Below are 21,063 nucleotides of genomic sequence, written 5' to 3'. Positions count from 1 at the left end.
TTAAAATATGAAGATATATAATGATTGTGACAACTAGACACGAAGCTTTAGTTCTCAAAGGCTACAGGTAAAACAGCCAGTGTGGCTAGCGGTTTGAGTGTTGGGCTGCGGAAGTAATCCAGTTTGGCACAATTTTAACTGCCATAGCTCAGTGCTATGGAATTCTGGGAACAGTAGTCCGTTTGCCCAGCTCTGGTGCCACCGTAAACTACAGCTCCCAGAATCCCACAGCCTTGAGCTCAGGCAGGCAAAAGTCTAAAACACACTGCAGAAATGATCCAGATTGAGACAGTTTTAACTGCCTTGGCTCAGTGTTAGGGGATTCTGGGAACGGTAGTTTTGAAAGACATTTAGCCTTCTCTGTCAGAGAGAGCTCTGGTGCCACAATAAACTACAATTCCCAGGATTCCCTAGCACTGAGCCAGGACAGTTCAAGCGGTCTTGAACTGGATTGTTTCTGCAGTTTGTTTTGGACCAAAACGGTGTCAAAGTGTAGATGCAGCCTATGACTCTAGAGACTCTTGATTCCCAGCCTGGCCATGATGAAACCCACTGGGTGACCTTGGGAAGAAGTCACACTCTCTCAGCCTCAAAGGAAGGCAATGGAAAAAGCCCTCCTCTGAGCAAAGCTTGCCAAGAAAACCCCATGATAGGGCTGCCTTAGAGTCTCCATAAGTCAAAAAATGCCTTGAAGGCAGGCAACAACAACAGGTTGATAAGAAGGCATTCAATGGAATTCAATGGCTTCTGCCCACAGAGACAGTTGTTAAAAGCAAGAGTCCCACAATGCCCCGCTTCCCCTTTGCCCATAATGGGGCATGGCTTCGATGACGTAATCGGGAAGCGTCTTGCCCACAGAAGAGCGCGCGGGCTCTGCGTCCCTCCATGCGAGGGGCTCCCTCAAATCGCGCGAGACTTGGGACTCGTCCTCCGCTTAGGAAATCACGCCGCTGCGAGCGAACCAACTGTAAAGAGAGAGAGAGTGTGTGTAGACCTCACACTGAAGGGCTGTTGGACTCCAACTCCCAGAATCCTAGGCCGTTGGCCAACGTGGCTGAGGCTTCTGGGAGCTGAAGTCCAAAATCCAGGGGAAGGGTTTCAGGGTCGGACCAGGGAGTCCTTTGCATAGAGAGAGCCGGGAAGAGGTGCTTTCAATCTTGAGGTGCTGCAGCCTGCGATAAAAGAACCCTCCATTCCCCCCCATGGGATGCCCTTCATTTCATGACCCACAACAAACTACAGTTCCCAGAATTCCATAGCCTTGAGCTATGGCACTTAAAAGTAGTGTGAAAGAAACTAGATAAAGGGGGGGGGGATATGGAGGACTTGACCACAAAGAAAAGCTAGGAGCAGTTCCCACACTGCCCTCCATTTTGAGCAGGACTCAAAAGCATGCATTTCTATTGATAGGACTGTTTCAGGCTTTTCTTTGTGGTCAAATCCTCCATATTTTGTTTTAGTTTGACACCATTTTAAGTGCCACAGCTCAAGGCTATGGAATTCTGGGAACTGTAGTTTGTTGTGGGCCCCACAACAAACTACAGTTCCCAGAATTCCATAGCCTTGAGCTGTGGCACTTAAAAGTGGCGTCAAACTGGAATATTTTTGCCATACAGATGCATTAGTTGACAACATCTTTCTCTTTTGTCTCCTCTTCCTTATTTAGCCCAAGTGGAAGGAAATTTCCCCCTCTGGTCGGTCTGAGAAATGGGGAGACGCCAGTTTTTGGAGGCTGCGGCACAGAGTTTGGCGCACACCTGCCCAGCGCAAGCACGCTTTTTGTTGTAAGTCGTGGATGTCGGTTTGCCGCACCTGTTTCTTCCACTTTTGCCTCCTTTAGGTATTACTACAATGCTTGTGTCTTGCTCATCTCTCTCCCCTGAAACAACTTGGCACGCTCCGCCTTTGTGGCTTTGACCTCCGTGGGTTTGATTATTCGCAGATTGTATTAATATGTTCTCTCTAGGAATATCTAGGTCCTCCTCCGCCAGCGCAACTCTATGGTCGACTTGAACCAAAGGTCGCACTGAAGGACCTAGAGAGAACGCTCCACTAGGCCTTTATAGCGCCTCCAGTGCAATTCTGTGGTCGGTGTGTTGCAGATGTTGACCACAGAGTTGCACTGGAGGACTTAGAGATTCCTAGAGAGGTGTTCTCTCAGGTAAAAACATAGTGTTTTTGTTATTTGCGGTTTTTCCACATTCACGGGGGTCCTGTGCTCCTAACCCCAGCGAGTGTAGAGGGATGAGTATACACTTGTCCCTCCATATTCACTAGGGTTAGGAGCACAAGACCCTAGTTAATATGGAAAAACCACAAATAACAAAAACGCTATGTTTTTACCTGAGAGGACACCTCTCTAGGAATCTCTAGGTCCTCCTGGGCAACTCTGTGGTCAACGTCCGACAGACACTGACCATCGAACTGCAATGGATGAGCTACAAAGGCCTAGTGGAGTATTCTCTCTGGGAATCTCTAGGTCTTTCAGTGCAACTTTTAGTTAAAGTTGATCATTGAGTTGCACTGGAGGACCTAGATATTCCTAGAGGGAACATATTAATCAAATCTGTGTATAATCAAATCCGCAAATATCAAATCCGCAAATATGGAGGGATGAGTGTATACTAAACTGGTATGGATCCCAGCAGGGCAAAAAATTGAATGCTTTCAGCTGCCTTCTTTGTGCTGCCAAGTCTTGCAGAATGCTTAGTGGTTTGAAGAGCCGATTCTGGGGACTTTTAGCAGAGTACACAAGACCAGAGCTGGTTGGCTGGTTTCCCATTAAATAACAGCCGAAATGCTTCAGCATATAACCTTACAATGATGGAATTATGCTGCTACTAACAGTATGCAGCCCTGTTACAGAATTGCGACTATGCGCCACAGGGCATTTCATATGATGTGGGGGCTCTGGCCACACAACAGGGCACTGGAAATTTGGGGATTTTTTTTCCAGCCAGGTGCAGGGCTCCCTCCACTGCCCTCCTTTCTAGATTTTGAAAAATTAAATATTTACTAGCCCAAAGTTAAACAGTGGAATTCGATGGATGAGGAGATTCAAATCCTGGTTTCCTGAAGACCTAGTCCAGCACTCAGACCACTGCACCACATTGGCTCTAGCCATCCTTGTTATACATGCCAGCCCATAAATACATCTCTTTTTGTCTTTAACAATAGCAAATACTTCTCATTCCTTGGTAAGCAGGTAAGCTGTAGCCCAATAGTTTGTTACATTGAACAACATCAGTCTAGAGTAAAGCCACTCACATCTCTTAATGCATCAGCGTTTTTTTGTTCTTTATAGAGCTCGAACAAAAATGAGATTTGGTCTTAAAAGTGGCAAGTATTTTAGTATTTCAATCTTTGTCCTTGTGTCCCCTTGAAGTCATACTTTTTTTAAAATCCCAGTGGAATGTGGAATGATGTTGTGTATTGAGCGTTGGCTAGGACCCTGGGACTACTGGATTAGAACCCATTGTGGGCACATCTCATTGAAGCCTTAGAGGAAGACAGTGGCAAACCCTCTCTGAATAAATGTTGTCAAGAAAACTCTGTGATAGGATGGCCATCAATCCTATCAGAGAGTTTTATCAGAGTCAACTTGAAGACACGCTAGAATAACATGGAATTGATGACCTCTTCATAATGGCTAAACTAGAAGATGACATATCTCCTGTTATTTGATATTTATGTAAGACTGTGTCAGAACTTTATATGCAGTACTTTGATTGCGGCACTGTATTTTGACCTGTATTTTGTATTTCGACCCATATATAAGGTTAGTAAAACTGGCAGTTGCATATAAATAATCCCTTTTTTTTTGTCTCTTATCCATAGATGGACACTGAGCAACACAGAAGGTAACTGCCTTGTGACAAAGCTGAGAACACATGGGGCGGGTGGAGGCTTCCCACAGGCTTTGCAAAATCAAATCATTTCCCTGCTGACAACCACAGCATTCCCTTCACTACAAAATTCGAGACTCTGTTTAAAAAAGATATGATTGGCTTGCCTTGTCTCCCTGTAGCTCCATCTGTTTTGCAACAACTTAGAGATAATAGAAGTTTCTTGAATACCACTGGATTCAGTTCGAGCTCTGAAGTCTAGAATTATGCATAGTAGCTATGTTCCCATACTATCTCCTTATCTGTTTTGGGTTCAGCCTCCTTTCTCCATAATTTATTCTACTTTCAGCAGCTTGAACAAAATTTTCATTTGGGTGAAGACAGAAAAAGTAGGAGTAGTCCTGCTAGCTTTTCACCATTTCTGTGTAACATCTCTCTACAACTGATACCTTGGTTGCTTGTTTTTACTCCTGCTCCAAACAAGCCCCCTTTTATTATTTTAACCCATCCATGCTAAAACTATGTTTTTGCCCTTGTAACTGTGGAATGATTGTGTTAGAGGGTATAATGCACATTTTAATAATTTGCGTAGTAGCAAGACATTTCAGTGAGATTTTATTGTTATTAAGGCTAGCTAGCACAGCTGCTTATGTAGAGTGAGTTATTTTAGTGGAAATGAAGTGTAATGTCCTTCACATCTGTAAGCCATTTACTCTTGAACTTTGACAACCTCTGTGGAGAACTGAAATCTTAGGGCTGGTACAGACTGGCACAATACAGCAGCTGCACGGCAGCATGGGGATATGGTGTTCAGATGGCACATGCTCCCAAGCCACCAGGAAGCTGCTCTACTGATCGCAATGTGCTGGCGCTGTGGCGACTCAGCATTTAGATGCCATGCAGTGCTGCAAAGCCCAGGTGGGGCAGGATGGAAAAGCTGCTGCAAAAAGGAGCAGCAATTTGTCGCTTCCTTTTTGCGGCAGCAAAATGCTGGAGTGGGGCTGTCACATGCATTTGCTACGGTGCCCACCCGGCTCTTTCAGGGGCAGCGTCACACTGCTCCTTTGGGCCAGTCTGTTTTGGCCCCTAATCCATTAGTAATGCAGTGTATTGCAGTCCACTGCTTTACATTCACCAGTAAAACATTCTCCATCGTTGTAGGCCAGAGCTCCAAAGAAATTCTGGTTTACAATGTCCAAGTCTGCAAAAATCCTGACACTCTTTACTTATTTTTCCCAAACAAACCAGAGAAACAACCCAAGACTAAGCCAAGGGTGAGGCACTTCATGCCATACTTGGATGTCCCACTAAATAAACCACAGACTGAAAGCCCAATATTTGTTTCCCCCTACTTGTAGCAAGAGTAGCTAGTCAGTCAGAATACACTAACATACTGGTTATTACACAGTAAATCAAAACTCTAGAGTTCTGGCTTAGGATGACATGTGAACAGGGTCATTGTCAAATGAGTACTAATCTTTGATTATTTTACAGGCAAGAAACAGGATAATATAGACCGGGTATGCTCTTTCTGCCACCAGTTTCTTCTTCCTGGTAATTACAGGGTCCGTCTAATGCCCAAAATGAAAGTAACTCCATGGATAAAGAAATTACTTCACCGGGAAAGGAAAAACTATAGACTCAATTTTAAACAAGCAAAACTATTGAAAATGTACAAAGAATCAAAGAATGTCCTGGTAAGGTAATATTTTAAGCAGCTGTCATGTTTGGTCTTGTTTAGAAGTTTTTCTGAAGAGGAAATAGAGGGGATATCTTATCAGAAATTATTTTTATTGGTTTAATTTAATTATTCTCTCTCTCTCATAAGAATCCGACAGTTTAATTAATTTGAGGGATTGCTTGCTTAATTGAAACTCTTAAGAGGAAAAATGAAGACAGAAAAGAAACAGTAGCACACACCGCTAATTATAACAGTGCCCCAAACAGCTTTAATTTCAGTCTTTCTGCTTTATAACAGTGATAGCCAGTTTAGAAAATTGTTATTGTTATAGCTGTTATTATAGCAGCAATCAAATTCATTCCGTATGCATCATCTCTACATGGTGGCTTCCAGACATCATGGTTTATTTAGTATTTTCTTCCATCATGGAACTCGGGATGGTGTTTATCCCCTTCCACCCTGGCACTGATCAAATCCCCATTTGCCCAGCTTCAGTACAGTAGCTGCATGATGAACCATGCCTTCACATTGCTAGGAGAGTCTGCATTCTTGAAAACTCCAACTCTGGTTGAGGTTTGCATATATTTATGTGATTCAGGGCTGTGTTCCCTGATGCAAGGTAACACATTAGAGTTCTGGATAAACACTGTGAAGGAATCTTGTGTATCCTTTCTGCAGAAGAAACATGCCAGAACTGTTATTTAGATTTTAGGGAAAGGATTGTTAAATGGGAAAAAGTTATTTGGATTTTTAAAAATTTCTGTAGAGAATTAATAAATTCTGTTTGGAGATTTTGGAGTAATATATAATCCAAAACCAACAAATACAAGGAAGATACAATTTTTTAAAAAACAACCAAGATGTTGAGGAGTCTTCAACAACAACAACAACAACAACAACAACAGAGCAGATGAATGCCTAATGTTAGTTGGAGGGGCATTTCTTGGCTTGGGGATTGACACACTAAACAAGGCCTAATTCCAAGTGGATCTTGGCTGGCTCTCTGTGGAACCACCTATAGTACCTTCTCAAAAGATCTGTGTATGGGCAGGATGTTAAGCAAGAAGGTCTTTTGGTCCTTAGTTGTTTAGGGCTTTGACTACTAATAGCAAAATCTTGAACCTGGCCCAATACCAAATAAGCAGCTAATGTAAAGATTCCAGCAAACGGATTTGAATACATACAGCATATATGTGTATGGGGGTTTGTTATTCTACTGGGGGTCCCTCTGTCCAAAGGCACAGACTGAATATGGGCAATGAACAACTTCCTTTTTATTCAAAGGAAAGCCAAAATGACTTAACGGTTTGGATTAGGACTTGGGGATGGAGACTGTATTCCCCAGTGAACAAGTGAAATTTACTGGGTGATTTGTGGCCACTGAATTGGTTTTTCAGTCTGATCCATCTTACAAGGTTGTTGTGAAGGTTAAGTGAGGCGGAGTAGAACTATGTATGGAGGAAAGCTGGGACATAAGTATAACAAAAGGTATCACTATTTCAAGTTGTATGTAACTACTCTTATGTACACAAAGTATTCAATAGTTGAGGATCTTAGTATACTGTACAATTGCTCTGCAGTAGTCTTCTCAGTAATGTTAGTGGGAGTATTTGGGTGTATAATTGTGGGTTCAATCTACTTTTATTTCCTGAGGACTTCCAATTGTTTTTCACTTTCTATCAGAGTACATTTTAAAGAAGTAACATCAGTTGAGCTTTCCTTCTTTCTATAGTTAATTACCTGCAAGGTGTGTGGAAAAACAGCAAGACATAAAGGAAGCAGTAGGAGGACACTGTTGAACAAAACTACACCTTCCAACCACAGTAGTTCTGGATCGAAAAGAGGGACTCGATTCTCAAGTCCTAGGTATTTGTTTGCCTTTTCCATAGATTATAGTTGAACAACAGGGTACAGGATAGGAATTCAGTCATGCACAATGGCATCAGCTAATGCAGTTATGGAGAAGCCCAGCCCTTACAGCTTTCTGTATGTATGTTGTGTATGTTTTACATTTTTGGCTGCTATCATCCTGGTTCCGTAGAAGAATCCATTTTGTTCTGAGAGAGTCAGGAAGGCCGCTATAAACAAGAAGACCCATGGATGGAAGGGGTATGGGGGCAAGTACCTTATCTGCATATGTCTTGCACTGAGTAAATTAAAAGGAGTATTTCTCATTTAATGGTGGATACATGCAGATTCCACAGCAGTGTACCAAAGGGACCCACAACATAGTTACAGAATGAGATTTGAAAGCATCACAGAAGAATGCAATTAAGACTTTATTCCTTCAAGGACCTCGCATCTAGTTCCCCACTCTGTTAGCATTCCTTTGAAGTGTTTCTGTTGGGAAAGAATATTTGTTCTTTACATCAGTAGTCATCCATCCATCCTAGTAAGAAACTTTTTATACATTGAGCAAGGTGTAAGGAGCAAAAGAGTGTTACATCACTAAATTCCTACTTGTGTACTCAGAGCTCTGTGATTGCTTCCAGGTGCTTATATACCCTAGTGGTTTATAATGAGTGACTGGCAGTATAATTGGAACCCTATCATGTTTTCTGTATTGTGACTGGAAGTGAGGGTGTCAATCAACTGAGGCACAGTTGACTTCAGTGCAAGTGTCTTCATCTATCTGGCTAATTTTGCATTCATAATGTTAGGTTATCTAGACAGGATTGGGCTCTCAAGATGCACAACTTTCAGCATTTTACCTTCTGGCCAGCCACCCACTGAGCCCAACAGAGCCCACTGGAGGTGTTGCCATATGTTCTCACTACAGTGGCTGTATGTGTTTCTGATATTTCTTCCTTGTCCCCAGCATGGAGGTGTATTTTTGAGTGCAACAGGATTTAAGAACAATGCAGTAATCTTTTTAGGGTAAACTGAAGAGAATGAATATATGAAATAGGAACGTGTATTACTTATGTGTTTTCTTTAAAACATGCACTATACTATCTGCATTATTTTTACACATGATGAGGTTATAAATATTACATCACTGATCTTGTATCACAATTCTAACTACATGTAATCCTTTCAGAATTTCCACATCTGGACAATCAACTCCTCGCTCCTCCTCCAGAACGCCTAAAAATGCCAAAGGTCACTTCAGTCAGTTGAAAAGACTGCTTAGCCTTGAAGAAGATAAACAAAGTGATAAGAAGGGCCTGAAAAACTTCTTGCTATCACTTTAAAATCTTTACATAATTAATATGTCATAATTGCAGCTCATTAAAGGAGCTTTATCAATAGTTATTAATAAAAATTGTGTCATGTTGTTATGCGCCTTCAAGTCATTTCTGACTTAAGGCAAACTTAAGGGGTTTTCATGGCAAGATTTGCCATTGGTTTCCTCCAAGGTTGAGAGCATGTGACGCGGAAAAAATATATATAGATAGCATTACTCTATAACAGACTTTTTGACTTTTTCTGTAACCCCCTCCTGACATTGCTAACATATGAATGACTTTTATTTACCAAGGAGGAAAGGGGAACTTGGCTCTTCTGTTTATTGCCTCCACAATTGCTTATATATTTGCTCTGTTTATTTAAATTTATTAAAAATATATAAGGCTGACATCTGTTTGATTGTCTAGTGTTTTTCTCTTACTTAGGTCTGTTACAGACTGCCAAAATAAAGCTGCTTCGGGTCTCTTTGGAGGTATGCTGTTTAAATGATGCATGCGTCCTAAGAATCCGGAAGCTGCACCAAAGCTGCACTCCAGTGCTTAGGAATGGAGTGTGACTTTGGCGCGACCTCCGGACTCTTAGGACCCATGCATCATTTAAATAGCATACCTCCAAAGAGACTTGAAGCAGCTTTATTTTGGCAGTCTGTAACAGGCCTTAATTTGACATTTGTAAGTGTTATATAGCTGTATACTTGTTCTAGAGAGTCTTCCCCAAATGTGCTGAATCATGGTTAAACTTATAACTACATGAGCAAGAGATGAGCCGTGACTACAGATTTTAGCTCGGGAATGCAACAGCACAACTGTGTTTTGCTTTTATTCTCTTCTGTATGAAACTATGTCCCCTCGGTGGAAAGAAATTACAGGTTTAATCCATTTTCACTAACAAATCATGTTTACACAAAACAGAATTTTTCACTGGAGTTACAATGCTAACTGTACTTATTATTCACAAACATGTTCACTATAATCAAATGATGCAAATGGGCTAGGATTCAAAGAACTGCAAAACTAGTTCAATGGCTTGTGTGATCCTTCTTGAAATTTCCTCCCTGTCCAATCATATGCAAACTGCTGTTCAATAGTTTTAGAAGCAGCTGGTCAAGGCCAGAAATCAAATTCACTGGCTTAATGTATGAGTTTCAGTAGCTTTTTCTTTCCTAGCAGGGATCAAAAAGGATGTTCAACAAACATGTGGATTACAAGTTTAATCCACTGGAAATAGTAGGGATAGTAATAGTAAAAGATGGATGGGACCTTTTGTCTTAAAATTACTTGTTTCAAATATAACAAGTGAATTTAGTTTGTAGAACTGTTCTAATACATTCTAACTTTAGGAATAAAACAGCCTAAATATAAAGTACAGGAAATATGTTGTGTGGATTGAAGTGGGACAAGAACCAAATTTTAAAATATAAAATGTATTGAGGAACTAAAACAAGTAGTGATTTCCAAGGAGGAAGAAAAAAGTGGTAAGTTTTGTACCTACAGTTTTAGACTGATTGGTGATTCTGTGTATTATACACGTTATTAAACACACTCATATTTGGCATTACATAAAAGCCTTGGACTTCTGCACCCTTCTGATGGCAAGATCCAGCAAATGCACTCTGCAGAGTTAGCTCCAGGGTACACATGAAACTCAATCACAAATGCTTCAATGTACAGCAACATTCAGTGAGTAGTCTAGACCAGAGGTGAGAAAAGTCCTCCAGATGTAGTTCTCACCATTGGCTGGCCTGGATTGACTTAGCAAAGGAACACATGGTAAGTGGATAGACTATGTGATGTGACATACTCTTCTGTATAAACCATGGGCAGGTAAAAAGTGGCCCTCCAAATGATGTCTCACTACAATTCCCATGAGTACTGGACACCACAGCAAAGGCCACAGAATGATCAGAGCTGCAGTCCAACATCTGAAAGGCCACATTTTCCCATCCTGGAATCAACCTAGGGCCTGTTACAGACTGCCAAAATAAAGCTGCTTCGCGTCTCTTTGGAGGTATGCTGTTTAAATGATGCATGCATCCTAAGAATCCGGAAGCTGCACCAAAGCTGCACTCCAGTGCTTAGGAATGGAGTGTGGCTTTGGCGCGACCTCCGGATTCTTAGGACCCATGCGTCATTTAAATAGCATACCTCCAAAGAGACCCGAAGCAGCTTTATTTTGGCAGTCCGTAACAGGCCAAAATTACTATTATAAGAAGAAAAATAATGGTAAACAGTGCTTTAAATACTGGAGCTACCAGCACTTGATCCAGGCAGCCATTATATAATTAAGTACCCATATTCAAGATAGCATGTTTGCTATGCAATAATTTGTTTCAGTCATTCACTAACATTTCATGTTTTTCCAACCTTATGATTCTGATTCTGTCACGAGTTCAAAGTTTGCCACAGAATCAGACATTTAAGTCACTTATGTTAAAATGTTAAGGAGTGATCATGTGTACAAGTGACTTTTGGATTTGAAACTATCAGTGGTTCATGCAATCAAACAGCATACAGTGCGCCCTTGCTTTATGCGGGGGATCCGATCTGGACCCCCCTGCGTAAAGCAAATTCCGCACATGCTCGAGCCCCATTTAAATTAATGGGGCTTGTGCATGCAGTGGAGTGGTGGTGTGTGCGCCACAGGCACACGACCCATTACACCCAATGGGACGCGCCATCCCTTCCTCTCCGTGGCTTTTAGCGTATGCTGAAAGCCGCGTAAAGCGCGGCCGTATATGTTAAGCTGTAGAAGCCAGATTAGCATGCATTCATCTATCTGAGCAGACAAGAACAATTTTTCCCCATATTTTTTTGGTGTGAGAGTCATGTGTTCCAGTATTTGTCATTATCTTGAACAAATATTGAGTTCACCCTTAAAGATAAGTGACTCAGTTCAGCTAATGAATACATCACACTATAGTATTATGTTATTGCAATGGGTACATTGTGGCTACACTTAATCTTGGAACAAGCCTACTTGAATGCAGTGGGATTTACTTCTGAGTACCGATGCACAAGACTGTACTTTTTAAAAACATTTCGCTATTCTAAAACTTTAAAAAACTGTAAGAATAAGTACCGGTTAAGATTTACATAACCATCCCACTACTTCCAATCGCCATTTTCTAGAACTTTTTAGAAATGCATAATGTCCTGGATATAGTCTAGGATGAGATTTGTCTGCTTGGAACGATATAGAAAAGAAATTACCGTACAAGCGCATGCTCTTTCAGTATGTACAAATAAATTCTTCACGAAAATAAAAATTATTGTAAAATTAAAATTCTAAACCATACAGTATTTTAATTTATTTAAATAAGGTCATTTTGGTCATTCAATATCTCCTTTTTTAATATTATTTATATTCAAAAAATTTTAATGATGCAATATTAAGACACATTTTTTTGGTGACGATAAATGAATATTATCAAGTTTCAAGCAAAGTTCCACAAGTTATCTGTTATAATGAAAATACCAGTTTCTGCTATTCAAATGCAGATGTTATATGATTAGCTTAAATTAATACAACTATATCCAGTAAACAGCACATAAGAAAACAAAACGAAACAAAAACTTGCTACAGAGTGTGTGGCCTAACCAATTTGAGTACAAAAGTTATAATCACTTTTTTAAACATAATGACACAGACGCTGCCTCTTACATAGTACCTGCTTCACCACTTGTCAGTAAAATAGTAAACAAAGCAACAGTTAACATTTCTGATAAATTAGAACACTTCAGTGCTACTTCCAACAAATATACAAAAATAATATCAATCAACGCAACCAACTGCTTACTCCAGTGGAAATGTGCAAGTATCAATTGTCATTATAGACATCTCCAGCAAATGGAAGATGCACCTGGCTTCCTGTGACATTGGGGAGTCTTGATAGATCAGGAAGGCTCTGAAGGCGCGACTTGAGTTCTTTCCGTACCTGAGACACGCTGGTCAATTTGCGCTTGTGTTCCTGCAAGACATGAAGAACTGCACATAATTCCTTCATTCATATCTTCTTCCTAAAGAGTTACCAAAAAATTCTTTATTTCCCCAAGCCAGTGAATTAAAATGGACACAAACATCTGGAAAACGGGGACTTTACGGCTTTTGTGCAAAGGTACATAGGAAACTATGCAGGATATTCTGCGATATTCTGTTGAACCTCTCTCAGAAGCACAAGGTGCCCTCATCAATTGTCTAGGTACTGATATTTTTTTCTTATTTTCTTGCCTTTTCCTCATTTGGGTAAAATATAGAAACCAATCTTCTAGTCACCATTGCAATGCAACCACCGCACTACCTTTTAAAAACAATCTAAAAACAATCCGAAAATATAATTTTAAAACAGAGCAGTTCCAAACATCAAAGAATTTGCAGATTACAGCAATGCAAACATCACTACTTAAGCAACTGTATGCTGCCTTGCAGGAAGCACTGTACTGTACTGGTTGAATATTCTTTATCCGTAATTCTGAAATGAAAAACTTTTCGATCTATGTACCTGTACTGTATTCTTATGTCTCTAATGGAGAGAGACGTAAGAATCTGTGAAATGGCAAGAGGTGCAAATTCACACCAAACGTTCTGTTTGAATTCCTGCCATTTCAGATTCCCGGTCTCTCTCTATTATGTCTCATCAAATAATTTGAAGATTTGTATATGCAAATACAAGTATACAAAAATCTGAAATAGACAACTTTTTGATCCCAAGCATTTTGGATAAGGGATACTCAACCTGTTATTATTGTGACCATTTTAGATTAATGTAATGGCAATATGCTGAATCTCCTTCTCTACATGGCATTCTGGTTATGGATGTGCCCTCCCTATGAAGGCCTTATTATTATTATTATTATTATTATTATTATTATTATTATTAACCTTTATAAAGCACTGTAAATTTACACAGCACTGTACATACAATCTTTTTAGGCTTACAATCTAAAAAGACATGACACAAAAGGAGAAGGGAGGGGTGGTGGGGAAAGGGATCAGGTCCAGCAGTTCTTCTCTACCTCTGAGACCTGGACCAAGGCAGATGGACTGGAGGGAGGGCTTGGCTTCTTAATGGATGGTTAAAAGGAGGCATCCTGGGGCAGAGAGGGGCTCACCCCTGGGAATGCTTCTCTAAACAATATAGTCTTTAAGTCAGTTTTGAAACTGGGTAGAGAAGTGATGAGATGTGCATGTGGGAGAAGAAGGTTCCAGGAGTAAGGGGCAGCAAGTGAGAAGGGACGAATCCAGGAGGGGGCAGTGGCAATCCTACACTTGGACAGGAATGTGCAGCTTTTGGGGGGGCAGTTCTTGTTTGGCCCAACAATGTCACAGGTCCATCTGGCAAGAACATGAGAAGCCCTTCCTCTCTGCTCCTAGGCTGTGGATTGCTGCTCCTCACAATGCAAGGCTGGCTCTACTCCTACCACTCTTCCTCTACCAGAAATTAAAAACATTATTTAAACAAGCATTTGACAATTAGATAGATGTGCAGAAAGGCCTTTTAATGCTGTGCATGGACTGGTAGGAGAAGAGCCAGCCTAAGCAATTATTATTTTTAAATGCCTTTAACTGTGTTATCACCAAGCTTTTAACTTTGGTTTTGTTTTAAGCTCCCTTGAGTCCTACGTCAGGAGAAAGGCAGAATATAAATTAAGTAAACAGACAGTGAATTACGAGGTTTTCAAACTATCTATCAGCTATGACAAAACATCTGGTCTTCTGGTTACTATCAGATGAAACTCTCACCAGCCCTAGCAGTATAGCCAATGGTAAGAGGTTATGGGAGTTGTGACCCAGCAGCATCTAACCAGGGATAGCTTTTGGGCAGCCCATTGGCCAAACCCATCTTCTACTTTAATATTTTGTGGTCTATTCCACTCCTCATCCATCTAAAAAGGTGCTTGCCTGAAACCCTGTAACTTTGCATATAGTGGCTACTTCCTGTCTCCACCTGTCCCAATTTGGCACGGACAGATCCAACTAAACCCGTCATCTTACTTTTTCTGCTGCTTATGAATGTCCCCACTTCTCTCTCCTCCTCCCACTTTCCCCTTTGTCTTGAGCTAACTTCAATTGCTGCAAACTGATTTTGGAGTGAAAAAGAAATTTCCATTCAGTTAACTCAGCAGAGGAAGAAGAGGAGGGGAAAGTATCTTGCCCTTCCCAGTAGACTCAGGCAAAAGCAAATTGCTGCACTCTCTCATTGTTTGTTTGTTCTTCCTCACTGACCACACTCTGGTGTTGCTTAGCCACAAGTGTCCCAGTTTTCATCTGTGAGGTGTTGGAGTGTATGCTGTTCAGAAGATGCTTTGTAGAAAGGGAGACAAAATGCTATCGATGGCAGCAGTGGGGAAAGTGTAGCCTGGAGGTCCCAATATTTTTTTTCCTAATCTCCAACCATTTTTTTGCCCATGGGGTGCAGGAGGTAATTCTGGCACATTTTTGCCCGATGTGACTGTATTAGGCCCAGGAAATTCTTTTTCCCCCACAACAGAAAATGATGTGGAAACTGTATTCTGGATCACTTGCTGCAGGAAACAAGACATCTCCTGGGTCTAAAATAGTTCAGGAGGAGCCAAAAATGTGGTGATAATAACTCCCATGACCACTAGCGAAAACTTCCCATTTTCCCCCTGGGCATGCAGTCTTTCAGAGTCCCTGAGGGAGCCCACCTGGTCTCATAACCGAACTAGCATCCATCACTGTCTCCCACAGCAATAACATTATGAGTGACAGTCCAGTTTCTAAATAACAAGATAAAGAGGATATGGCCAAAGGTGCAAGAAGTGAGATATTTTAACTTCAAACTGTAGCAGATGTTTCTATGTATAGCTAGAAAACATTTGATAATACTGTAAAAATATCTCTTAGTAAAAAAGAAGAGGCTCTATAACCCTTCCATAATAACAAAGGAGATTATGCACAAATATTTCTGACATTCCAGTTTTGACCTGAAAAACAAATGTGTTTGAAATGAAAATTAGAAACCCATCAATTGTTTTGCCCATCAATATATGGCCATAATAGAATTTGTATACTGGTGTTTCAGGGGAAGAAAGTGTGATGGACTGTAAAAATGTGCTATGCTTACAAGCTGTACTTAGGAAAAAAATCTAGGTTGATACCATCACTCCAATAGAGACTGTCATATAAAACATAAGATGCCCCTTGCATAGGTATGGAGATGACCATCTCCCTGCCAAAGGTATGACTGCTTAAGAACAATCACCAATTGTGGGAAAGGAGGACAAGATCTGTTTACTTATACAGTGGGGCCTGTGGTATCTGTTGGAATTTGGTTCCAGGACCCCAGTGCATACCAAAATCAGTGGATGCCCAAGTCCCATTAGCTAGGATGGTACAGTAAAATGGTGTCCTTTATATAAAATGACAAAATCAAAGCTTGCTTTTTGAAATTTAATATTCTCAATATTTTCAAGCCATGGAGGTTGAATCTGTGAATAAAGAATCCACAGATATGGAGGCTGATTGTACCAGCTTGACCATTTCTACACTTTGAAAGATGCCAATAGCATCACTTTCATATATGGAAGCCTGAAAACAAGGATACAACTTCCTTTCCATCACACATATTTTTTTTTCTATAGGGAGGGTGATCCACAAGATACATGTATCGTTTTTGGGGAATCAGGCTAGAAAAAGAACTGTATAGAAGAGGAAAGTCCATAAACTGTTGGCACATCATCACAGCAAGAACAAGGTCCCAAATTTGCACATGACAATTGAAAAAGCCTAGTTATATAGAACCATCTATCTAGTCTCTGGGTTCAAGCAAAATCGTGTCGATGCAGAGAATCTCTCTCAAGAGTGAAGAACGGACAGGTGTGTATGAATGCAATAAATGTTAAATATCCTCGTCCTAAGCCATTTAAACTTTAAACTAGGGCATCACCCGGAGACCATGTTACTTCATCTTGCTCTGAAGGCTGACATCAGTACTTTGATAAGGCCTCAAAAGGAAATAGAGAGTTTAGGTAAAGCTGGTAAACTTTAATATGTTTCATGTAGGAAGTTAAATGAAATTTGTAGGAACACATTTTCTATCTCCTGTAGTTTCCAAACACTGTTCAGGCAGTCCCACACTGAGAGTAATACGTAGTAATCCAATGTGGACATTACTTGATTTGTGAGGAAAGGAAAAGTGAACCAGCCTAAAGCCTCCTGGCTAGCTTATGTCCAAAACACACTGCAGAAATAATTCAGTTTGAGTCCGCTTTAACTCCCCTTGCTCAATCCAGGGAATTCTGGGAACTGTAGTATTGTGTGACATTTAGCCTTCTCTGAGAGAGCTCTGGTACCACAATAAACTACAGTTCGTAGTTAAAGTGGTCTCGAATTGGATTATTTCTGCAATGTGTTTTGGACCCTCAGTCTCTATGAACAGCAGCAAGCTTTCCTTAGGAAAAAAGCAACCTCCCCCTCCCCAAATAACAATAACCACCAAAGATCCTGTAATATGCTGTTCTTCAGCTTTAATGCTTCAAGGAATTATAACTATTATTCAACTTTAGGAATTGGCACATGGGTTTGGTTTATCTCTTTCCCCTCCCTTTTCTCTTGTATTTTTGTGGCACAACCTTTAGTTTGTAAGTCTGCAAGCAGGAACTGTCTTATTTTTACTGAATGAATAAAAAGTGAAAGCACATAGCCAAGCAGCAAACAAGAGGAGACAAGCTCCACATGCTCTAAGATGGTTATTCAGTGTTTAATTAGTGTTTAAAAGCCCAACACGTTTCAACCATTCTCGGCCTTTGAGAGAGATCACTGGAGTTGTAAATACTCTCCAAACTACAAGACCACAGGGACAAAGATTTTTACTGAACACATATGAACTACTCTGAGAATCAGGGTTAAAATGCTTTAAATCAATTGATCGATCAATTAAGCAATACTCAGTCTCATGTTGTAGGCCAAGACTTGCATGACCTTTTATTGTTGTCGTCTTGATTTCTACAGGCTGCGTCACTCATACATTGGGATTTCAAGACATCTTGGCAGGACCTCAATCAAGGACATTTTTTCTACAAACAATTGAAATTAAAATAGCTTGATAAATTAATTTTTAAAAAATTAAATCCTCCCCCCTCCAGAAGATGTTCTGCACAAATTAAAACCAACCTGCCCAAGATACAAGAAAAGGCCATTTGAAATATGTTTGTGTTTCCTTTGCTTAGCTGTACAGCTCCAGATTTCATGTATATGTCTTGGCTCAGCAGTCAAGAGAATTAGCTCAGTGTTCAATTCAAAACAGTCAACATGACCAAGAGCTGCCAGACATTATTTTACAATTGGCTCAATTAACGTCACAAAGCATGATAACCAGCATCAACAGTAGAAATGGTAATGCCTCTGGCTTCTTCCCACATTTCCCAGTAACATACCTATTCACATAGCAAGGATAATTTTGCCATTAAAAGAATAATAGCACCCTCACCTATGTTTTAAAGAAGCACTTCATTTGCAGCCTTTAACAGCTTAAAAAGAAAACAAACCCATGGCATCAAAATTTTCCTCTCCTGACACTACAAATCAAGATGCAGTAAAACAATATAAATAAGCTAGGCAGGTTTTTTCCTTAATCAATCTGAACCTAGACCAAGGATATAATTCTTTACCATCTACAGCAGGGCAGTATTTTTGTGATACTGGCTCTGCTCATATATCCCCTGAACCAATCCTTACTGGTTGCTCACACAAAAGTTGTGGACAATGTATACACTGGAATGCATTCCCCACTGAAGTCTGCCAGGTAAATATAGCGTGATTTAAAGGAGAATCCTATGCTTGTCTATTCAATGATATCTTTCTGAATTTAAAGAGGCTTAGGCCTGTTACAGACAGCCAAAATAAAGCTGCTTCGAGTCACTTTGGAGGTATGGTATTTCAATGATGCATGAGTCCTAAGAGTCTGGAAGCTTCACCAAAGCTGCACTCCAGTCCTTAGGACTGGAGCGTGACTTTGGTGCGGCCTTTGGAGTCTTAGGCCACATGTATCATTGAAATACCATACCTCCAAAGTGACTCGAAGCAGCTTTATTTTGGCTGTCTGTAACAGGCCTTAGTTCCAAGCCAATAGGTATAGAATCCAGCCTGAAGAAGCACAAAAGAACACTTTAAACAACCCAGGATTTAAAAGACTAATATTATCTAAATTTATTTAGAGACATTTTGATTTTATGACTGTTTTCAGTATCTTTTTTAGCAGTTGTTTTCATTGTTTCTTACTACTCTGCTAGCAGCCTTTGAAACATACCAATACATTTCTACTGAAAGAATCTGTGACATAAGTTGACTATGGTATCTCCAGTATCCTCTTGTGAAGCCATGTCAAAGTGGCTGCCAGGATCTTGTTACTTTCTGTTTATCTCCTCACCCTTTACGAGGACAGAGGGATCTCACTACTGACTTGTACATGGATTTGTTTGGGGGGTGGTGAGGGGGACATAGATCTCCATTGCCAAAATGACTAAGGGAGGAGCCTTAGACTCCTTGGTGATGGACATGCCCCCTCATTTTTTCCAGCAATTGAGCTTTTCCATCAAAAATGAAGATTCGTCTACTGGGGGAGAGGGAGATGGCTCCACTATGAAAATCAGAGGGTGGTGGTGGGGGATTACATCTCAGGAGAAAAGTGGCGTAGTATAAATTTAGTAACAAGAGAGTGGGCACCCATTTCCTCTTGAGGCAATTTTGCACAACTGGTCCTTGGTAGGGTAGGTGGATCCCCTTCCCAGTTGTTTTACAATACTACAACTTCTCATCTCATGCAAATGAAAAAAAACACTGTGTTTACATCATCACGGAGAGGGAGGAATGCTTTTTTTCTTTTTCTGATGTATTATCAATAGGGTTGCCAGAATCGAAAGTGGAGAAGACTCATGGACCTTTAAAGGTTTCGTAGAAGAGGGAATTCCAGCTGGTGTGTATGTCACACAACCAGGTAACAAGAGACACATGCTATTCTCTTTTGCACAACATTGTAGTATTATAAAACAACTGGGAAGGGGACCTACCTATCCTACCAATGATTAGTTTTCATGCTCCTTTTTGCTTCCTCAGTCTTTTTACTTGTAAGACGTTAACGCGTGTGGTCGTAGTGGGGGACTCCTTGCTGAGGGGTACAGAAGCAGTGATTTGTAGGCCTGACAAGATGTCTCGAGAGGTGTGTTGTCTTCCAGGTGCAAAGATCCGTGATGTGACAGAGAGGCTGACAAGACTGGTCAAGCCTACTGACCAATACCCCTTCCTTTTGGTCCACGTGGGAACTAATGATACTGCAAGACAAGCATTCAGAACATCAAAAGGGATTACGAGGCGCTTGGTAGGAAGCTGAAAGGAATGGATGTACAGGTTGTCATCTCGTCTCTTCTGCCAGTTGAAGGGCATGGTCCAGGAAGGGAGAGGAAAATAGCAGATGTGAACAACTGGCTTCGCAGATGGTGCCGCCGAGAAGGATTTGGATTCTTCGATCATGGGCTGCGGTTCCATGAGGAGGGACTTCTTGCAACAGACGGGTTGCATCTCACGCCAGTTGGAAGAAATGTTTTTGCCAACAGTCTCAAGAACTTGATCAGGAGAGCTTTAAACTGAGTTCCGAGGGGAAGGGAGACAATATTAAGGAAGGCGAAAGGGATGGCGAAAATAGTCAAACTGACATAGAGGAAACAAGGCAAACAGTGCAAGGACCCAGCAGTGGGAGGCAAAAAAACTTGCACAGGCAGCAAGTAAAAGGGAACCATGGTCTGCGATGTCTCTACACTAATGCACAGAGCATGGGAAATAAGCAAGATGAACTCGAACTCCTAGTACAACAAAGCAAATATGATATAATAGGCATCACTGAAACCTGGTGGGATGAGTCTCATGATTGGAATGTGGAAATAGAGGGGTATAACCTTATTAAGAGAAATAGACCAAACAGGAAAGGAGGAGGAATAGCACTATATGTCAGAGATATTTACACCAGTGAAGAGATCCTGGACATCAATCATGGAAGCCAGGTGGAGAGCATCTGGATAAGAATCAAAGGGGAGGGAAACAACAAGGGTGTTACAGTGGGAGTCTACTACAGACCCCCAAGTCAGACGGAGGAATTGGATGATATCTTTCTAGAACAGATGACCACACAGTCAGAAAAGAGAGATGTAGTAGTGATGGGTGACTTCAACTATCCTGATATTTGCTGGAAGTCAAACTCAGCAAAATCCTCAAGGTCTAGCAAATTCCTCACTTGCCTGGAAGACAATTTCATGGTCCAAAAGGTGGAAGAGGCAACAAGGGGGTCAGCTATTTTAGATCTGATCCTAACCAACAAGGATGACTTGGTTGATGGGG

The 21,063-nt window shown here is 40.8% G+C and overlaps 2 protein-coding genes across 7 annotated transcripts in view; one reads left to right on the top strand and one right to left on the bottom strand.

The window, feature by feature from the left end:
* The first annotated feature begins 906 nt into the window (after positions 1-906).
* On the top strand, positions 907-9,103 carry RMP24 (ribonuclease MRP subunit p24). 4 transcript variants are annotated; one of them, XM_089532360.1, is made up of 6 exons: positions 907-967; positions 1,667-1,784; positions 3,838-3,860; positions 5,340-5,542; positions 7,259-7,392; positions 8,567-9,103. In XM_089532360.1, the coding sequence occupies exons 2-6, from the start codon at positions 1,708-1,710 to the stop codon at positions 8,718-8,720; spliced, it is 591 nt and encodes a 196-aa protein (XP_089388486.1). In that variant the 5' UTR covers positions 907-967; positions 1,667-1,707; the 3' UTR covers positions 8,721-9,103. The 4 variants fall into 4 exon arrangements, with proteins under 4 accessions (XP_089388486.1, XP_089388487.1, XP_089388485.1 ...); XM_089532361.1 differs by having other exon boundaries at positions 959-982; XM_089532359.1 differs by lacking the exon at positions 907-967 and adding an exon at positions 993-1,162.
* Positions 9,104-10,876: 1,773 nt separating this feature from the next.
* Positions 10,877-21,063, bottom strand: part of RPRD1A (regulation of nuclear pre-mRNA domain containing 1A) — a 55,964-nt gene continuing 45,777 nt past the window's right edge. The window contains exon 8 of one of the 3 annotated variants that reach the window (XM_089532351.1): positions 10,877-12,682. In XM_089532351.1, the coding sequence (XP_089388477.1) occupies positions 12,533-12,682 (150 nt within the window). In that variant the 3' untranslated portion in view covers positions 10,877-12,532. Of the gene's footprint in view, positions 12,683-15,723; positions 17,751-21,063 lie in introns of those variants that run through there. The other 2 variants (XM_089532352.1, XM_089532355.1) reach the window with 2 other exon arrangements.

This window comes from Sceloporus occidentalis, unplaced genomic scaffold, assembly GCF_023333645.1.
Source record: "Sceloporus occidentalis isolate IW3139 unplaced genomic scaffold, rSceOcc1.0.p SCAF_7, whole genome shotgun sequence".
Lineage (NCBI taxonomy): Eukaryota > Metazoa > Chordata > Lepidosauria > Squamata > Phrynosomatidae > Sceloporus > Sceloporus occidentalis.
The sequence above is the reverse complement of the archived record's forward strand: the minus strand, read 5'-3'. Positions and strand labels throughout refer to the sequence as shown.

Coding starts and splice junctions, on each gene's coding strand:
- RMP24 (XM_089532360.1), top strand. CDS start 1,708: ATGGGGAGACGCCAGTTTTTGGAGGCTGCGGCACAGAGTTTGGCGCAC. Junction 1,785..3,837: donor GCGCAAGCACGCTTTTTGTT/GTAAGTCGTGGA, acceptor TCTTATCCATAG/ATGGACACTGAGCAACACAG. Junction 5,543..7,258: donor AAGAATCAAAGAATGTCCTG/GTAAGGTAATAT, acceptor TTCTTTCTATAG/TTAATTACCTGCAAGGTGTG.